This window comes from Onthophagus taurus, unplaced genomic scaffold (genome assembly GCF_036711975.1).
Source record: "Onthophagus taurus isolate NC unplaced genomic scaffold, IU_Otau_3.0 ScKx7SY_15, whole genome shotgun sequence".
In the NCBI taxonomy this organism is placed as follows: domain Eukaryota; kingdom Metazoa; phylum Arthropoda; class Insecta; order Coleoptera; family Scarabaeidae; genus Onthophagus; species Onthophagus taurus.
The window spans coordinates 6,746,852-6,763,990 of NW_027248940.1; the positions used below are offsets into that span (position 1 = coordinate 6,746,852).

At 37.0% G+C, this 17,139-nt stretch overlaps 2 protein-coding genes across 2 annotated transcripts; both read left to right on the plus strand.

Moving 5' to 3' along the window:
* Window positions 1–3,879, plus strand: LOC139432355 (uncharacterized). The gene has a single exon (XM_071200836.1). The coding sequence runs from the start codon at window positions 1–3 to the stop codon at window positions 3,877–3,879; it is 3,879 nt and encodes a 1,292-aa protein (XP_071056937.1).
* A 5,493-nt stretch (window positions 3,880–9,372) lies between these two features.
* On the plus strand, window positions 9,373–10,569 carry LOC111423958 (uncharacterized). Its single transcript, XM_023057342.2, has one exon. It carries the CDS (start codon window positions 9,373–9,375, stop codon window positions 10,567–10,569), a length of 1,197 nt encoding a protein of 398 aa, XP_022913110.2.
* Window positions 10,570–17,139: the final 6,570 nt, after the last annotated feature.

Below are 17,139 nucleotides of genomic sequence, written 5' to 3' on the forward strand. Positions count from 1 at the left end.
ATGGCGGGAAATAAGCCCACCGATTCTCCAAATCATACGAATGCATCTTTATCGAGTTCTGTTTTGAAGTCAGCCACCGTCTTGTTATCAACAGCAAAAGTAAATATATTAGATTCAAACGGAGTGCATCAGACTGTCCGTGTTTTATTGGATTCAGGAAGCATGAGTAACTTTATCACTGATGCCTGTGCCTATAGATTAGGATTGAGTCGTCAACGATCATCAATTCCGATTGAGGGAATTAGTGGATTATCATCGACGTGTAGCAAAGGCATTGTCCAATGTCATATTAAGCCCAGAGGGCTAGTCGATCCTGTATTTGATTTTGACGCTATGGTGCTGGCGAAGATCTGTTCGAATCAGCCTCAAATGGTCCTTGACGTTTCCAAGTGGCAACACTTGCGAGGTTTACAATTGGCTGATGACAGTTGTGGTGTTCCTGGACCAATAGATATATTGATTGGAGCCGAATTACTACCCTATATAATGAAAACTGATCGCGTTTTCGGGAAAACGATTGATGAACCTACTGCTCAATTAACAGTTTTTGGATCGGTTCTCCAAGGTAGAGCTTCCCCTACTACAAACTTTTCTATTCGCACGTCATTACATACCTCCTTAGATCAAATTATGGAACGATTCTGGGAAGTGGAGAATATAAATAAGAAAACAGTGATATCGTCAGAAGATGCCAAGTGTGAGGAGATATTTCAACATACGGTTCAACGTACCGTTGACGGGCGCTTCATGGTTTCATTGCCATTCAAAACAGAAAGACCGATTTTAGGATTGTCATACACACAAGCGATGCGTCGATTCATGACCTTAGAAAATAGATTGATCAAACTTCCAGACCTTCGCTTCGAATATTCAGAATTTATGCGTGATTACCTCGACAATGGACACATGTCTCTGGTACCAAGAGAGGATTACCAATCTTCTAAAGCTTATTACATACCCCATCATTGCATTATCCGCCCGGATAGTACAACTACTCGTCTTAGAGTCGTTTTTGATGCTTCAGCAAGAACGTCAAATCAGATTTCGTTGAACGATACACTGCTTATCGGACTTAAGTTGCAGAAGGATATCACCAATATTTTGCTCAACTTTCGATGTTTTGCTGTTGGATTTATTTGCGACATTCGTCAGATGTATCGTCAAATTTTAGTTGATCCGAACCAAAGAGATTACCAAAGAATTTTGTGGAGATTTTCTGAAACAGAACCAATCGATGAATATAGTCTCAACACAGTTACTTATGGAGTTGCCTCTGCTCCATTTCTAGCTCTCCGCACTTTACAAGAACTTGTTACTCGTGAGGGTTTTCGTTTTCCTTCGGCAGCAAAAATAATACAAAACCATATCTATGTCGATGATATTGTTGCCGGTGCAAATAACCTTTCAGAAGCATTGGCGTTGCAGAAACAGTTAATCCAGTTAATGAAACAAGGTTGTTTTGAGTTGCGGAAATGGGCAAGCAGTCATTCGGAATTATTAGAAAATATTTCAATAGTTGAAAGAAAATCCACTATAGATTTTGATAAAGAATCCCCCATTTACATCAAGGTATTGGGTCTCCAATGGAATCCCGCTTCAGACTGCTTTACTTATGCCTTTGCACCTTTGGATCAAACTGCTACCAAAAGAAGCATGATGTCAAATATCGCCAGGATATACGATCCTTTGGGATTCCTAACCCCGATTACTTTTCTCGCTAAAAAATGGATGCAACAACTTTGGACCTTGAAATTGGACTGGGATGATCCGTTACCCAACGCTATCTATTCTTCTTGGACTCAATTTCTTGCAGAGTTTGAAATGCTTGGGAGAATTCAAATTCCTAGATTTTATGGTCAGATTGGTGCCCCTATTGTTGATATGCACGGGTTTTGTGACGCTTCGGAGTCCGGTTATGGAGCTGTAATTTACTTGAGAATAAGCAATTCGGATAAAATTACCACTCATTTGATCTATGCTAAATCGCGCGTTGCACCTTTAAAACAGCTTTCTATACCTCGTCTGGAATTGTGCGGTGCCGTGTTGCTGGCGGATAGCATTGATTATGTCCTTGACGCTCTTAAAGAACAGATATTTATCAATACACTTGTAACCTGGACTGATTCCCAAATAGTACTGAGCTGGCTTTTTTCAATTCCAACTCGTTGGAAAACCTTTGTAGCAAACCGAGTAGCTCACATACAGGAAGTTCTTCCAAAAACCCATTGGAGACATATCTCATCTGAGTCTAATCCTGCTGACTGCACTTCTCGAGGTTTGACACCAGCACAACTCATTGCAGATTGTTTATACTGGAATGGACCTCATTGGTTGACGATGCCAGAAGAATCGTGGCCCGATTCCTCTTTTCAAGCTAACTCAAACGAAACACCGCCGGAAGAAGTCCGAGCTTCGTTGCAGGTTACAACGGACTTATCCATTATTACCTACCTTTTAACTCGCTTTTCGTCGTTACCTAAAATTATACGTATCGTTGCATATTTACTTCGATTTTCGTCGAAACTTCGCCACTATGAAATAATACCTTCGCCTGATGAATGCCATGCGTCATTACTCAAACTTATAAAAATGGTGCAAGAGGAAAGTTTTCCCCAAGTGATTGGTTGTTTGAAAGCAAACCGTTTAATCCCAAAATCCTATCGAAAGCTGTCGTTATTTCTGGACGATCAACACTTGATTAGGGTGGGCGGTCGTCTTCGTCGTTCACAACTTGATTTTCAAACTTGTCATCCATTACTTTTACCGAGTAAACATCGCTTGACGGAATTGATAATTGAGAATGCTCACAAAATTAGTCTTCATTCTGGTTTGAAAACGCTCCAATATCTTTTACTACAACAATTCTGGATTTTGTCATCAAGAAGAAGTATCCGGCGTTGCCTCTCTAAATGCTTGAAATGTTTTAGATGTCGACCTCGAACCATTACTCAACGGATGAGTGATCTGCCTTCTGTTAGAGTAACAAGAAGCAAACCCTTTGACGCCATTTGTATCGATTATGCAGGGCCTTTTATCATATCAATGACTCGTGCTCGAGGAGTTAAAACCACCAAGGCATATGTTTGCGTGTTTGTTTGTTGTGCCACAAAAGCAATCCATTTGGAAGTCGCTTCGGATTTATCATCCGATATTTTCCTCGCAGCATTTCGTCGTTTCGTTTCCCGACGCGGACATTGCTCAGTAATCTATAGCGATCAAGGAACCAACTTTGTCGGTGCACGGCGTCAACTAGAAGAACTATCCAGACAAGCGGGAGAACAATTATCGATTAAATGGATATTAAATCCACCCAGCGCTCCTCATTTCAACGGCTTGGCGGAGGCCGGGGTGAAGTCAATAAAAACACATTTAAACAGAGTCATTGGAAACCAAATACTCTCTTACGAAGAATTATCCACACTCCTTACTCAAATTGAAGCCGTACTCAACTCACGTCCTTTGTGCCCAATAAGTGATGATCCAAATGACCTTCTGCCGTTAACTCCTGGCCATTTTTTAATCTCGGAACCTCTGATAAACAATGTACCTAGTCCGGATTTGGCTCAAGTTCCTGTCGGCCGACTGACGCGGTGGCAATTGATCCAGAAGATGAGAGACCATTTCTGGTCCAGATGGCATCAAGAATATTTGCACACGTTACAACAACGAGAAAAGTGGACAGATCCAGCGGTACAGATAAACCCAGGAACAATGGTTTTATTGAAGTCAGACCAACATTCTTCCCTTTCCTGGAAAATGGGTAAAATTCTCGAAGTTCACCCTGGTCAGGATGGAGTTACCAGGGTGGTAACGATTAAAACGGCAACGGGCACCTTAATGCGACCTATTACCAAGGTGTGCCCGTTACCTATTAATTAAGGTATAAAATATTTACCTTGATTCAGAATTTAATTTCCTTTCGTATTTGTATTATGGAATAGCATTTTTGTTCTATTTTTTTTTTGGAAAATTATTATTTTCGGTGGGCGGGATGTTCACGCATCACATTATTAGTTTCTTATTATTGTTTATTTTCGTTATTCGTTATTATTTGGTTTCGGTTCGTTCCATTGATTGAGGGTGGGGGCGAACCAGTTCTTTTTTTTTTTGGGGAAGTTGGTCTAAATTTTTGGTGACAGTGTGATTTTAACTTTGGTCCAGACCATACCCTCGAACGAGAATTTTAAGATATCGTGTGTCGTGAAGATAGATGAGAACCGTATTTAAAACCGAAACGAGTGAAAACAAAGTGTGCGACTTGAAGAAAGGCTGTACCGATTAATCAAAAGTCTAGCTAGTGAAGAAAAGAACAATTAACAGCGTGGTTAATCAATGGTGGGTAAGTGAATCAGCCCTGTCCCATAAAAAATTGTATTGAATGTTACTGCACATAACAGGTGAGGTCATCGTATTTAATTCTGGAGAGAGCATCAGCGTTACAATTCAGTTTTCCCTTTTTGTACACAATCTCGAAATTATACTCTTCTAACTTGATTCTCCATCGCTTAAGCCTGGAGTTAGGCTCCTTAAGCGACCAGAGCCATACAAGTGGTTTATGATCCGTGAACAGAACAAATTTCCTTCCATACACGTAGGGACGAAACTGCTTAATTGCATAGACAACTGCTAACAGTTCCTGCTCAATCGTTGAGTATCTTTGTTCAGTTCCTGAGAGTGTACGAGATGCATAACATACTGGTTTATCTGTACCTACAGGTCCTTGGGATAATACTGCACCTACTGCAATGTCAGACGCGTCCGTGGTGATCATAAATTCTCTTTCGAAGTCCGGATATTGCAGAATCGGATCATTCATCAATAGTTCTCTGCAATTGTCAAATGCCTTTTGATACTCTTCAGTTAATTCAATTTTAGCATTTTTCTTCAGACACTTGGAGAATGGTTTAGTCACTCCGGCAAAATCTTTTATGAATTTTCTGTAGTACCCCAGTAGTCTTAGGAATGATTTAATTTCCTTCCTGGTCTTCGGTATTGGGTATCTTTTAATTGCGTCGATTTTTTCTGGGTTAGGTTTTACTCCACTATTGGTAATGACGTGTCCCAGATATTTGAGTTCTTTTTTAAAGAAACTGCATTTGTCTAGTCGGATTTTAAAATTTGCTTCTCACAATCGTGTAAACACTTTTGTTAATTTTGAGTATACTATGATATCGTCTAAGTATACTAGACAGGTATCTTCCTGCAATCCTTTGAGTACATTATCCATCAAACGTTGGAAAGTTGCAGGCGCATTTCTTAGTCTGAAGGGCATGCGCTTAAATTCGTAATGACCCTGTTCGGTTGAAAATGCTGTTTTCGGTGCATCGGCTTCTGCCATTTCTACCTGATGATATCTACTGGCTAGGTCCAAAGAGGTGAAAAACTGACTGCGTCCCAATTTGTCAAGGATATCCGCAATATTTGGTATGGGATATTTGTCCTCAATCATTTGCTCGTTGAGTTTCCTATAGTCGACTACCATTCGCTTTTTTATCCTTCCATCCTTTTCGGTAGTTACTATATGAACTGGAGCTGACCATGGGGATACACTTTCCTGTATAATGTCTTGTGTAAGAAGTTCCGATACTTGTTTTTTTATTTCTTGTCGCATATCCATTGGTTGACGGTACATTTTCACAAATACTGGTTTATCATCTTTCATGTTCAAGGTGTGTTTTATTTTGTGCGTAAAAGTTAGTTTGTCACATTCCACGTGAAAGAGATCTCTAAATTTCATTAATAATGCTTTTAGTGATGCTTCTTCTTCGATGTTTAACGAATTTTGTTTTGACAATAATTTTTCTATTTCTTCCTTTTTAATTATTTCTTTCGAATGCTTTTGTTTATATCCAACGTTGTAATTTTCTTCAAATTCCCATATTGGTTGTACGTTCACGTAATGGTTTTTTTTATCAGTCACCAAAAGTTGATCTGTCATATTATTTACACGAATTAAGGTTTTGCCATTTTGTACCCTAACTAATGCTGAAGGTGATAAAGTTATTTCTTCTGTCCCCAATTTCAATTTCGTTTTGGGAAAATAGGCGTAACCCTCTATCATGTTATTAACTTGGTATTCTACGATTTGCGAAGATTGTGGAAAAAGTTTTACTTCGTTGATGGTCGTGTAATACGGAATTTCTGTTTTTGGAGTTTTTAGGATTTCCCTTTCCGTATCAATTGTTCCTTTTAACGCTTTGATTACATCCATTCCAATTAGCATGTCATAAACGTTCGAGAAGTTGAAACAATAGAAAACGTATTCTTGGTTATCATGAAAAATATCGGATAATGGTACTTTAAGAGCTCTTGATCCTTCTTCTATCCCGTGTGGTGTTTGTATACGAAATTCGTCATGCACAGCATAATCTTCTTCCATCGAATTATAAATCTTTTCATTAACAAGGCTTTTTGATGCTTCTGTATCGATGAGGATTTTATATCGACCAAATTTTAGATAGGGGAGTTTAGGATCTAAAGTAGCTGTGTTGTAAGTTATTGTACCTGTTATGTCAAATCGTTGACAGGGCTGACCATTATAAAATTTACAGCTTCTGTCTCTTCTTTGTCATTGTCTTCTTGATATTGTTCCTCATTGCTTCTTTCTTCGGAGTTCATTCCATAACTGAAATATCCTTCTGGCATCTCAAGATATCCTGCTTCTTCATTTTCTTCTATAGGATGAGTTGGAGTTTGTTCTTCAATCATCATATTATTTGGCCAGGGTCTCTTTGCAGGCCTTTGTATTGTTGATGCTTGTCGTTTTTGAGCCGAAGTATCGACGTCCATCGGTACTGGTCGGTATGGTCTCTGTTGCATCATTTGTCCAGGAGATGAAGCGAATCTCGGTGGTGCTCTTGGTACGGTATGAGCAGGTGGTATAAAATTACTCCGTTGTTGTGGTACCATAGAGATTTGTTGTCTCTGGAAAGGTGCTAACGGCCTTGTTTGTGTCGGTGCATGATGCCATGCATACGAGGGCATTGGTCTCGTCGTTGGTAGAGTCAAAGGTTTATGAACGTCCAGGTAACGTTTCTTCTGTAAATTATAATTTTCTATCTCGGATGCGTACCCCTCAGCTGTTTCGATGTCATTGGGTTGTCGCATCTTAACTTCTAAACCAAGTCTGTCATTGATCAGGTCTAATCCGAACAAAAATGTACGGAGAGCTAAAGAATTATATTGACTTATTTTCATATGACGGATATTTATGTCGTTTTCCCCCAAATTAATCTTCGATAGCAAGGTATACAGAGTAGCTTTAATTTTGTTAGCATATTCGAGCGATGACTCGTTCTTTAATGGTCGAATATTGTTCAAGTCATAAGCCAAAACATCCTCCGATCTCTTATCGCCAAAGCTGTGGACCAGTATCGCCTTTAATTCCGGCCATGATGTTGGTGTACGGTTGGCATCCACTGCTTCACGTGCCTTTCCTTCGAGTTTTCCCATGAAGATCATCAACAATCTCCGTGACATTCTCTGATCATTCGGGTCAGGAGTCAAAAATTCCTCGATCAAATATTCACAAGCATTCACATAACTGCGTAGAGTCATACGATCTCCCGTAAATACTGGAATAAGATTTTGATCGACAGGTTTTATCTCTAACTGTCTTTCTCTATTCATGTCTGTGGCTTTCTCTATTTCTGTGATAGCCTCGAATAAGTCGTTGAATTTTATCTTCTCAATTTTGGTTGGTAATCCAAGTACGTTTAGGTGTCAATTACGTGTAATAAGATCCCTCGTACGTGGGTGTTTATGTTTGGTTCCCGTGGGAATAAGAAAGGATCCGAAAATAATGAAAAAGGTACTTACAGTGATAGTAAAATAATTTTCATTCGGTTTGGGTTTTTCTTTGTTTCTTTTCTTCTTTTCCGATTGATCCAGGGGTTGTGCCGATTTAAGCTACGTCCCTCGGCTGAAGCAATCTTCTCGTTGGTTTGGGTTTTCTTTGTTTCTTTTTCTTCTTTTCCGATTGATCCAGGGGTTGTGGCGATTTCAGCTACGTCCCTCGGCTGAAGCAATCTTCTCGTTGGTTTAGGTCCAAGTTGTCAAAGGATTAAAATCCACCAGCACTAGCGCGACGTTTTTTATTCAAGAAAGTTCTGTACACTTAGAGTAATCCCATCCTCGTCGCCAATTACAATAACCGACCGCGTTGGTTTGTTTTTTAAAAAGAGTTTTATTTTAAAAAAAAACAATCACACAGAAAATTAAAGTAACTACGAATTACAATTTTAACGAATTAAGATGTGGGTTATTAAGAAGTTGATTAATAACTGAATAAACAATAGATTTGTACGTGCTTTTATACTTTTTTACGTTTATCTCTTCTTCTGGTTTCGGATTACAGCCACTTGTTGGTGTTATCCTTTCTACGCGTCTGGTAACACTATTTCAAGAGTGCTGGAAATAATGTAATTATTAAATATAATCACCATCAATATCAAACCTATAACACAAGTAATTGTGGTTATTTATGTTTAAATTTCTTGTTATCGGGCGCATTATAGTTTCAACAATCAAAGGATGTGGACGTTTGATTTAGTAGGAAAAACATCTGTTCTAACAGCAAATTACCACCCTGCAATAGAACTGAATCCTAATTATCAATATGAACTGGCACTTGTAAGCTTTGATGGTTACAACTCAATTCCAAATATTGATGAAACAAACAATTGCTTAAAAATAGATAATGTGTTGATAGCACTACCAACAGGATCTTATGAATTAATACACATATCGAATGCTATTAATAAACAACTTAAAGAAAAGAATATTAATGGTGTGACCTTTAGCCTACAAGCAAATGAGGATACGCTACAAGCAGTGATCACATGTAACAAAACTATTGATTTTAATATAAACAACTCCATCTCAACAATATTAGGATTTAATAAATCAGATGTACTGGATCCAATAAAATCCCCGCATAGAGCTCGCAATATTGTAGATATATTTAAAGTAAATTCTATACAAGGACTATGTAGCATAACACATGGAGCTTATCACAACGACATACCTGCGCACACTATCTACTCATTTTTCCCTACAGTACCTAAAGGTTATAAAATATCAGAAACTCCCCACAATTTAATATATATGCCTTTGAATACACAAATAATTAATAATATTACTCTTAAAATAGTTGATCAAAACGGATTGTTGGTCAATTTCAGAGGAGAAGTCATCAAGATAAGACTACATTTAAAGCTCTCTAGTAATAATGGTTCTTAAGGTGAAAGGTTATATAAACCTACGAAATCAAACCAATACTTTTAGTTCTCCTCACACTGTGAAACAGTTAACACCTCAAAACAAACAATTTCTTGAATCATTAGGTTTACAATTAATAAAATAATATTCAATATGAGTATCTTAAACGTCTCGGATAAAGTAGAATTTGATAATTCACTCGTACGGATTCAGTATCATAATCATTTACCATACTCATCAAATTCTTTTAACAATAGCGATGAAATTCGTATTGCAATTCAACAACAGGACGTTTACACGTTACCAAGTCAATCTTTTATTTACGTACAAGGGAAACTATTGAAAGATGACGGAACCGTTGATAAAGATTCAAAATTATCAGTAAATCCGATCGCTCATATGTTTAGTGAAGTACGATTTGAATGTGGAGGGAATGTAATTGACAGAGTAAGAAATCCAGGAATAGCTAGCACATTAAAAACTCTTTGCTCATTAACAAGATCGGAATACTATCATGCCTCTAATGCAGGTTTCGAATATCCAAATGTTAAAGTAAATGAAAATACAGGAGATTTTGATTTTTGTGTTCCCTTGAAATATTTTCTTGGTTTCGCAGAAGATTATAATAAAATTTTGATAAATCTCCGCCAAGAACTAGTTTTAGTGCGCAGTAATTCAGACAACAATGTTATTGAAAGTCTTTTACCTAATGTGAAGTTTAATATTAATAAAATAGTATGGAAAGTCCCTCATGTTTCTGTAGCCGATGTTGAACGTTTAAAACTTTTAGAGTACATAGAACAAGGAATTGAATTAGACATGGGCTTTAGATCATTTGATTTACATGAATACCCATCATTACCAAAAAGTAGACAACACACATGGACAATTAAAACATCTACTCAATTAGAAAAGCCCAGATACTTTATATTAGGGTTTCAAATCAATAGAAAAGATAATCGTTCTGCATCACAATTTGACCACTGTGATTTAACAGATATGAAAGTGTTTTTAAATAGTGAGAAATATCCCTATGAAGCTTTAAATTTAAATTTTAAGACAGGTCAAATTGCAGTTTTATATGAAATGTATTGTAATTTCGCAAAGACCTATTACGATCGAGAACTTGCAGAACCAATGTTTAACAGAGATACATTTTTAGCACATACACCGATTATTGTAATTGATTGTTCACGGCAAAATGATATTTTAAATGTTGGAACCGTAGATATTCGCATTGGATTTGAAAAGAGTGAAGAGATACTTAATGCTACTTCGCTCTACTGTTTAATCTTACATGATAGAGTTTTCAAATATGTTCCTTTAGCTGGTATGATTAATCAAATATAGATCAGTTTGTAAATAACTCTATGACAATAACATTAGGTTTTAATAAAGCAGATGAACTGGATTTTTATGTAAATAAAATAAAGTTAGTCGTATTTAAGTTGGCTGAAGTTTTATTAGAAATATTCCTAATTTCCTGCGCACGCGCATTCAAGCGACGAGAGGCACGCCTTTAGCGCTCAGCAAATTTCAATTTTAAAAATATAACAGTCCGTCAGGTAAATTTATTTTATTCATTATATATATTATTTTTTTTTAATTAAATGTATTACCTATTCTTATTCATCATCTGCGAGCGAGTTTCCTCTTATCTAATCTTCGCACATTTCCTACCGCATATTTCCTGCGATTCGTTAACGCGTCAACAACCGCCGCACTCGAAAGACCCGATTCAGTACGTTTTTAATGGCTGTTGATTCGTCTAGTTCGTAAATCACGATATAAAAGAAAATATTTAGTGCAATTTCGAGTACAACGGTCTTCCTCTTCTTTCTTTTTATTACGACAACAATGTGCGATAGCGAGGAAGAAGAAGAAGAAACAACCGTAGAAGTTACTGCATCACCTTTAGCTGAAACCTTCAACCTACAACAACCACAGCGATGAAAGATGCATCTTCGATCATCAGAGGTTCAGTGTCTTTAATATGTTTAAATATATTAGGGTAGATGTTAAAACAAATTTGAAGAAAAGAAAATGTGTTTTAAAATAAATATATTAATTTTTATTTATTAAATTTGTGTTTTATTTATCCACCACACTCAAATCTAGGTGGCGCCATTGTATTTAAATTTTTCTATTTACTTTTCTAAAAATCTCTAGATCTAGTTACTTTTAATACCAACCTAATTTTTTTCCCCCAAACTTTGGTTCATACCCCTCCCTATACTTAATACATTGAAACGTGACGTCACCGCAGGATTGGCAATTAGAGGGCGCCGCGACCGCCATCTATAGGTTATCAGGGCAACCACACCCTTTTAGTTTCACCACCCACCGCTAGGTGGCGTCGCACGAGGTAGGAAACCAACAACACATGCGCGTGTGACGTCACGAAGGAATGAAGGAATACTTCCGCTGCAGAACTCTCATTATTCCCCTACTAATATCACAAATATGGTCAACAGAATTATCGGAACCAAAAGTGATAGAAAGTTCAAACATGGCTCAGAACGGCGTATAACGTCATAATATCACGTTTTGGGCGCCTTTTGTTTCTTATCTCCAATATGCTCCAATATGTCATTTGGCGCCTGAATATCACAAATATGGTCCACAGAATTACCAGAACCAAAAGTGATAGAAAGTTCAAACATGTCTCAGAACGGCGTATAACGTCATAATATCACGTTTTGGGCACATTTTGTGTTTTATCTCCAACATGTCATTTGGCCCCTGAATATCACAAATATGGTCAATAGAATTATCGGAACCAAAAGTGATAGAAAGTTCAAACATGGCTCACAACGGTGTATAACGTCATAATATCACGTTTTGGGCGCATTTTGTTTTTTATCTCCAACATGCTCCAATATGACATTTGGCGCCTGAATATCACAAATATGGTCCACAGAATTATCGGAACCAAAAGTGATAGAAAGTTCAAACATGGCTCAAAACGGCGTATAACGTCATAATATTACGTTTTGGGCGCCTTTTGTTTTTTATCTCCAATATGCTCCAATATGACATTTGGCCTCTGAATATCACATATATGGTCGACAGAATTAAGGAACCGAAAGTGATAGAAACTTCAAACATGTCTCAGAACGGCGTATAACGTCATAATATCACGTTTTGGGCACATTTTGTTTTTTATCTCCAACATGCTCCAACATATCATTTGGCGCCTGAACATCACAAATATGGTCAACAGAATTATCGGAACCAAAACTGATAGAAAGTTCAAATATGTCTCAGAACGGCGTATAACGTCATAATATCACGTTTTGGGCGCATTTTGTTTTTTATATCCAACATGCTCCAACATATCATTTGGCGCCTGAACATCACAAATATGGTCAACAGAATTATCGGAACCAAAAGTGATAGAAAGTTCAAACATGGCTCAGAACGGCGTATAACGTCATAATATAACGTTTTGGGCACATTTTGTTTTTTATCTCCAACATGCTCCAAAGTAGTATAGATTCGCTGATTCATGAACCTCCTCCTCGAACCTGCGTTCTAGGAGGAGGTTCTTGAATCGGTAAATTTTTTGGGGGTCAGAGGAGGTTCGATGAAGAGAGGAGGAGGTCAATTAACTTGAGAAGGTCATCATTTCACCACCCACCGCTAGGTGGCGTCGCACGAGGTAGGAAACCAACAACACATGCGCGTGTGACGTCACGAAGGAATGAAGGAATACTTCCGCTGCAGAACTCTCATTATTCCCCTACTAATATCACAAATATGGTCAACAGAATTATCGGAACCAAAAGTGATAGAAAGTTCAAACATGGCTCAGAACGGCGTATAACGTCATAATATCACGTTTTGGGCGCCTTTTGTTTCTTATCTCCAATATGCTCCAATATGTCATTTGGCGCCTGAATATCACAAATATGGTCCACAGAATTACCAGAACCAAAAGTGATAGAAAGTTCAAACATGTCTCAGAACGGCGTATAACGTCATAATATCACGTTTTGGGCACATTTTGTGTTTTATCTCCAACATGTCATTTGGCCCCTGAATATCACAAATATGGTCAATAGAATTATCGGAACCAAAAGTGATAGAAAGTTCAAACATGGCTCACAACGGTGTATAACGTCATAATATCACGTTTTGGGCGCATTTTGTTTTTTATCTCCAACATGCTCCAATATGACATTTGGCGCCTGAATATCACAAATATGGTCCACAGAATTATCGGAACCAAAAGTGATAGAAAGTTCAAACATGGCTCAAAACGGCGTATAACGTCATAATATTACGTTTTGGGCGCCTTTTGTTTTTTATCTCCAATATGCTCCAATATGACATTTGGCCTCTGAATATCACATATATGGTCGACAGAATTAAGGAACCGAAAGTGATAGAAACTTCAAACATGTCTCAGAACGGCGTATAACGTCATAATATCACGTTTTGGGCACATTTTGTTTTTTATCTCCAACATGCTCCAACATATCATTTGGCGCCTGAACATCACAAATATGGTCAACAGAATTATCGGAACCAAAACTGATAGAAAGTTCAAATATGTCTCAGAACGGCGTATAACGTCATAATATCACGTTTTGGGCGCATTTTGTTTTTTATATCCAACATGCTCCAACATATCATTTGGCGCCTGAACATCACAAATATGGTCAACAGAATTATCGGAACCAAAAGTGATAGAAAGTTCAAACATGGCTCAGAACGGCGTATAACGTCATAATATAACGTTTTGGGCACATTTTGTTTTTTATCTCCAACATGCTCCAAAGTAGTATAGATTCGCTGATTCATGAACCTCCTCCTCGAACCTGCGTTCTAGGAGGAGGTTCTTGAATCGGTAAATTTTTTGGGGGTCAGAGGAGGTTCGATGAAGAGAGGAGGAGGTCAATTAACTTGAGAAGGTCATGTTATTTTGACGAAATTATTAAAAATTTATCTTTATTAAAAATGTACCTTTATTAAAAATGTACCTTTATTAAAAATGTACCTTTATTTAGGTTATGTTATTAAAAATTTATCTTTATATGTAACCTGTTTACCTAGATGAAAACAATTACTATGTTTATCCTTCGACGCTTCTCAATGAACTGTTAATATTTTCGATATATCTCTTAACTTATTGTACACAAAGGTATACGGTTTTGGGACATGTAGGTATACAAATAAGTGAGTCATGATCTACCTGAGGGATATTTTTTTTAAATTTATTGTGTAAAGGTATACGGAGCTTTAAAATATGCGAGGAGGTTCTTGAATCGGCAAATTTTTTTGGGGGGATACGTTCGAGGAGGAGGGCAATTAACTTAATACTAGTAAGTGAGTCATGATCTACCTGCGAGATATTTTTTTAAGAACCTCCTCCTCGAATCTGCGTTCTAGGAGGAGGTTCTTGAATCGGCAAATTTTTTGGGGGTCAGAGGAGGTTCAATGAGGAGAGGAGGTTCTTAAATCGGCGATTCTTTTGAGGGTCGGAGGAGATTCGATGAAGAGAGGAGGAGGTCAATTAACTTGAGAAGATCATGTTATTTTGACGAAATTATTAAAAATCTATCTATATTTAGGTTATGTTATTAAAAATTTATCTTTATATGTAACCTGTTTACCTAGATGAAAACAATTACTATGTTTATCCTTCGACGCTTCTCAATGAACTGTTAATGTTTTCGATATATCTCTTAATTTATTATTATACACAAAGGTATACGGTTTTGAGACATGCAGGTATACAAATAAGTGAATCATAACTCACCTGCGAGATATTTTTTATTTTATTATGTAAAGGTGTACGGGTATTTAAGAATATGCGAGGAGCTTCTTGAATCGGCAAATTTTTTGGGAGGACAGGTTTGAGGAGGAGGTCAACTAACTTGTTAGTAGTAGATGAGTCATGATCCACCTGCGAGATATTTTTTAAGAGCTTCTTAATAAATTTGTCATGCGTTTTGTCTGACGTCTCACGATATAATGACGTGTTAGAACATGTATAATAGATATATTCGGTAATGATGTGAAATATTACTCCCCCCACCAGCAACCTTATGTATTGCTATAAATACAAACGTTGGTCGAAGTTGTACCGCAGAGTGTTGTGCTTCAGAGTAAGGTTTTTGTGTATTTAGTACATATTAAAAATATCGTGTACATTTTTGGTGCATTTAGTACAGAGGATTTTTAACGTAACGAGTAAGTAATTCAAATGTAATACAAGTAGATAATGTACTAATGTAAACAATAATATTGATGTTTAGTTGCAACCAGACCGAACCCCAAATGTCCAACTAAGAGAGCTGCTGTAAATTCATTTGAAGAGGGTGAAAATAAAAAACCTGCCCGAAACATCAAAATGGAGGGTAATTGTAATGAGACAACTGCAACAAATGTGTCGCTAGGAAGTGATAATCAAAGAAAAAAGGATGTGGTATTCGATGGAGTTAATTTGTTGGCTTTCGACTTAGCGGAGTACGTATTTCCTAGCAATCAACAACATTATGTAGAAAATTGTGGAAAGTTACCTTTCACAAGTAACGTAGTATTAAATGAAGCAGTGAAAAATAATCTCCAAAAAGGTAATCAAGCGCCATTATTCTCCGAGAGTACATATTATTTAAATAAAAGTCGAACGAAATGGATATCGGTTGGCATGTCTGCCAATCTACATTTTGATCCGGTTATAAGATTAATGGGAAAAGGGCAATGCATAACTTTTACCGAAGACTAATGGAAAAATGTGATTAATAGCAGACAATTGATTATGAATAGTTTTGTTGGTGATTTATCGACACCACCACATTTCGTTGTAAGCGGCGTGACCTGCAGCAGCCAATGGATAGAAAATGTACGAAAAGTGTTGAAAATGGAAAGGGGGTCAGAAATATTTTACCTGGCTTACGACTCGTTACACGAATTGTGGAAACTTAGCGATTTAGTTTCGAGTAGGGTAGAAGTATTAAAGTGTATGGAATATAAAAATTATTACGATAGCGTGATCGATATGGTATCAACAATGCAAGGTGATATAAAATCGAATATATTGGTTGCTTCAAACGGTGCACCAAGTGAACATTTGTGCGTAACTAACGAACTGCTCGTATACGGTATGGATAAGGTATTACTGGATTTAGATTTGCACGCATTAATGAAGATGTGAAGTGAATAAAATGGAAAAAAAAGTGACGTTTTGCGAATCGAAAAATAGAGTGTACCGAATGCACACTTGGACGTTTGCTTACAGACAATCAAGGATAAGTGACTGGGAAGAAAAGATGTTGGACGGAATTAGATTTAAGACTAGGATAAGAAACGTAAATAAGTTATTAGAAAAATATTTAGATGTAGATTATAGATTAAATATATATCAAGAACGTTTTAGCATTGTAGAGTAATCGAAATGTTTTTAACTGAGTAACAATTAATTTTTAGGATATTAGTAGATTTAAGTGTAGCTGAATAATAATAATATTAATAGATTTAAGTATAAATTAAGAGCAAAACTGTTTTTGTAAAATATTTAAAAGGAATAAAAGCTTAAAGCACAACAGCAGAGCTTCATTTCTAGTTTTTAACTGTGAAGAAAAGGAAGAAGGAGTGAAATTATAAAATGAATTTGTTAGAACCTAATCGTAACAGTTATCGTTTGACAGGCAAACGAATTGGTCGAGGATTTTTTAACAAGTTGATAGATAAACTTCCGATAGAACTTCATTTGCCAGGATATAATTTTTGTGGACCGGGTACCAAGAAAAGAGATTATCGAGAGGAGATCGAGGCGTGAATCCATTAGACGAAGCGTGTAAGAAACACGATATAGCATATACGGTCAGTTCAAATTTAAAATTTAGACACGACGCAGACAGAGCATTATATAAAGCAGCGAAAGAACGAATACGAAATAAAGAGTCTACTCTT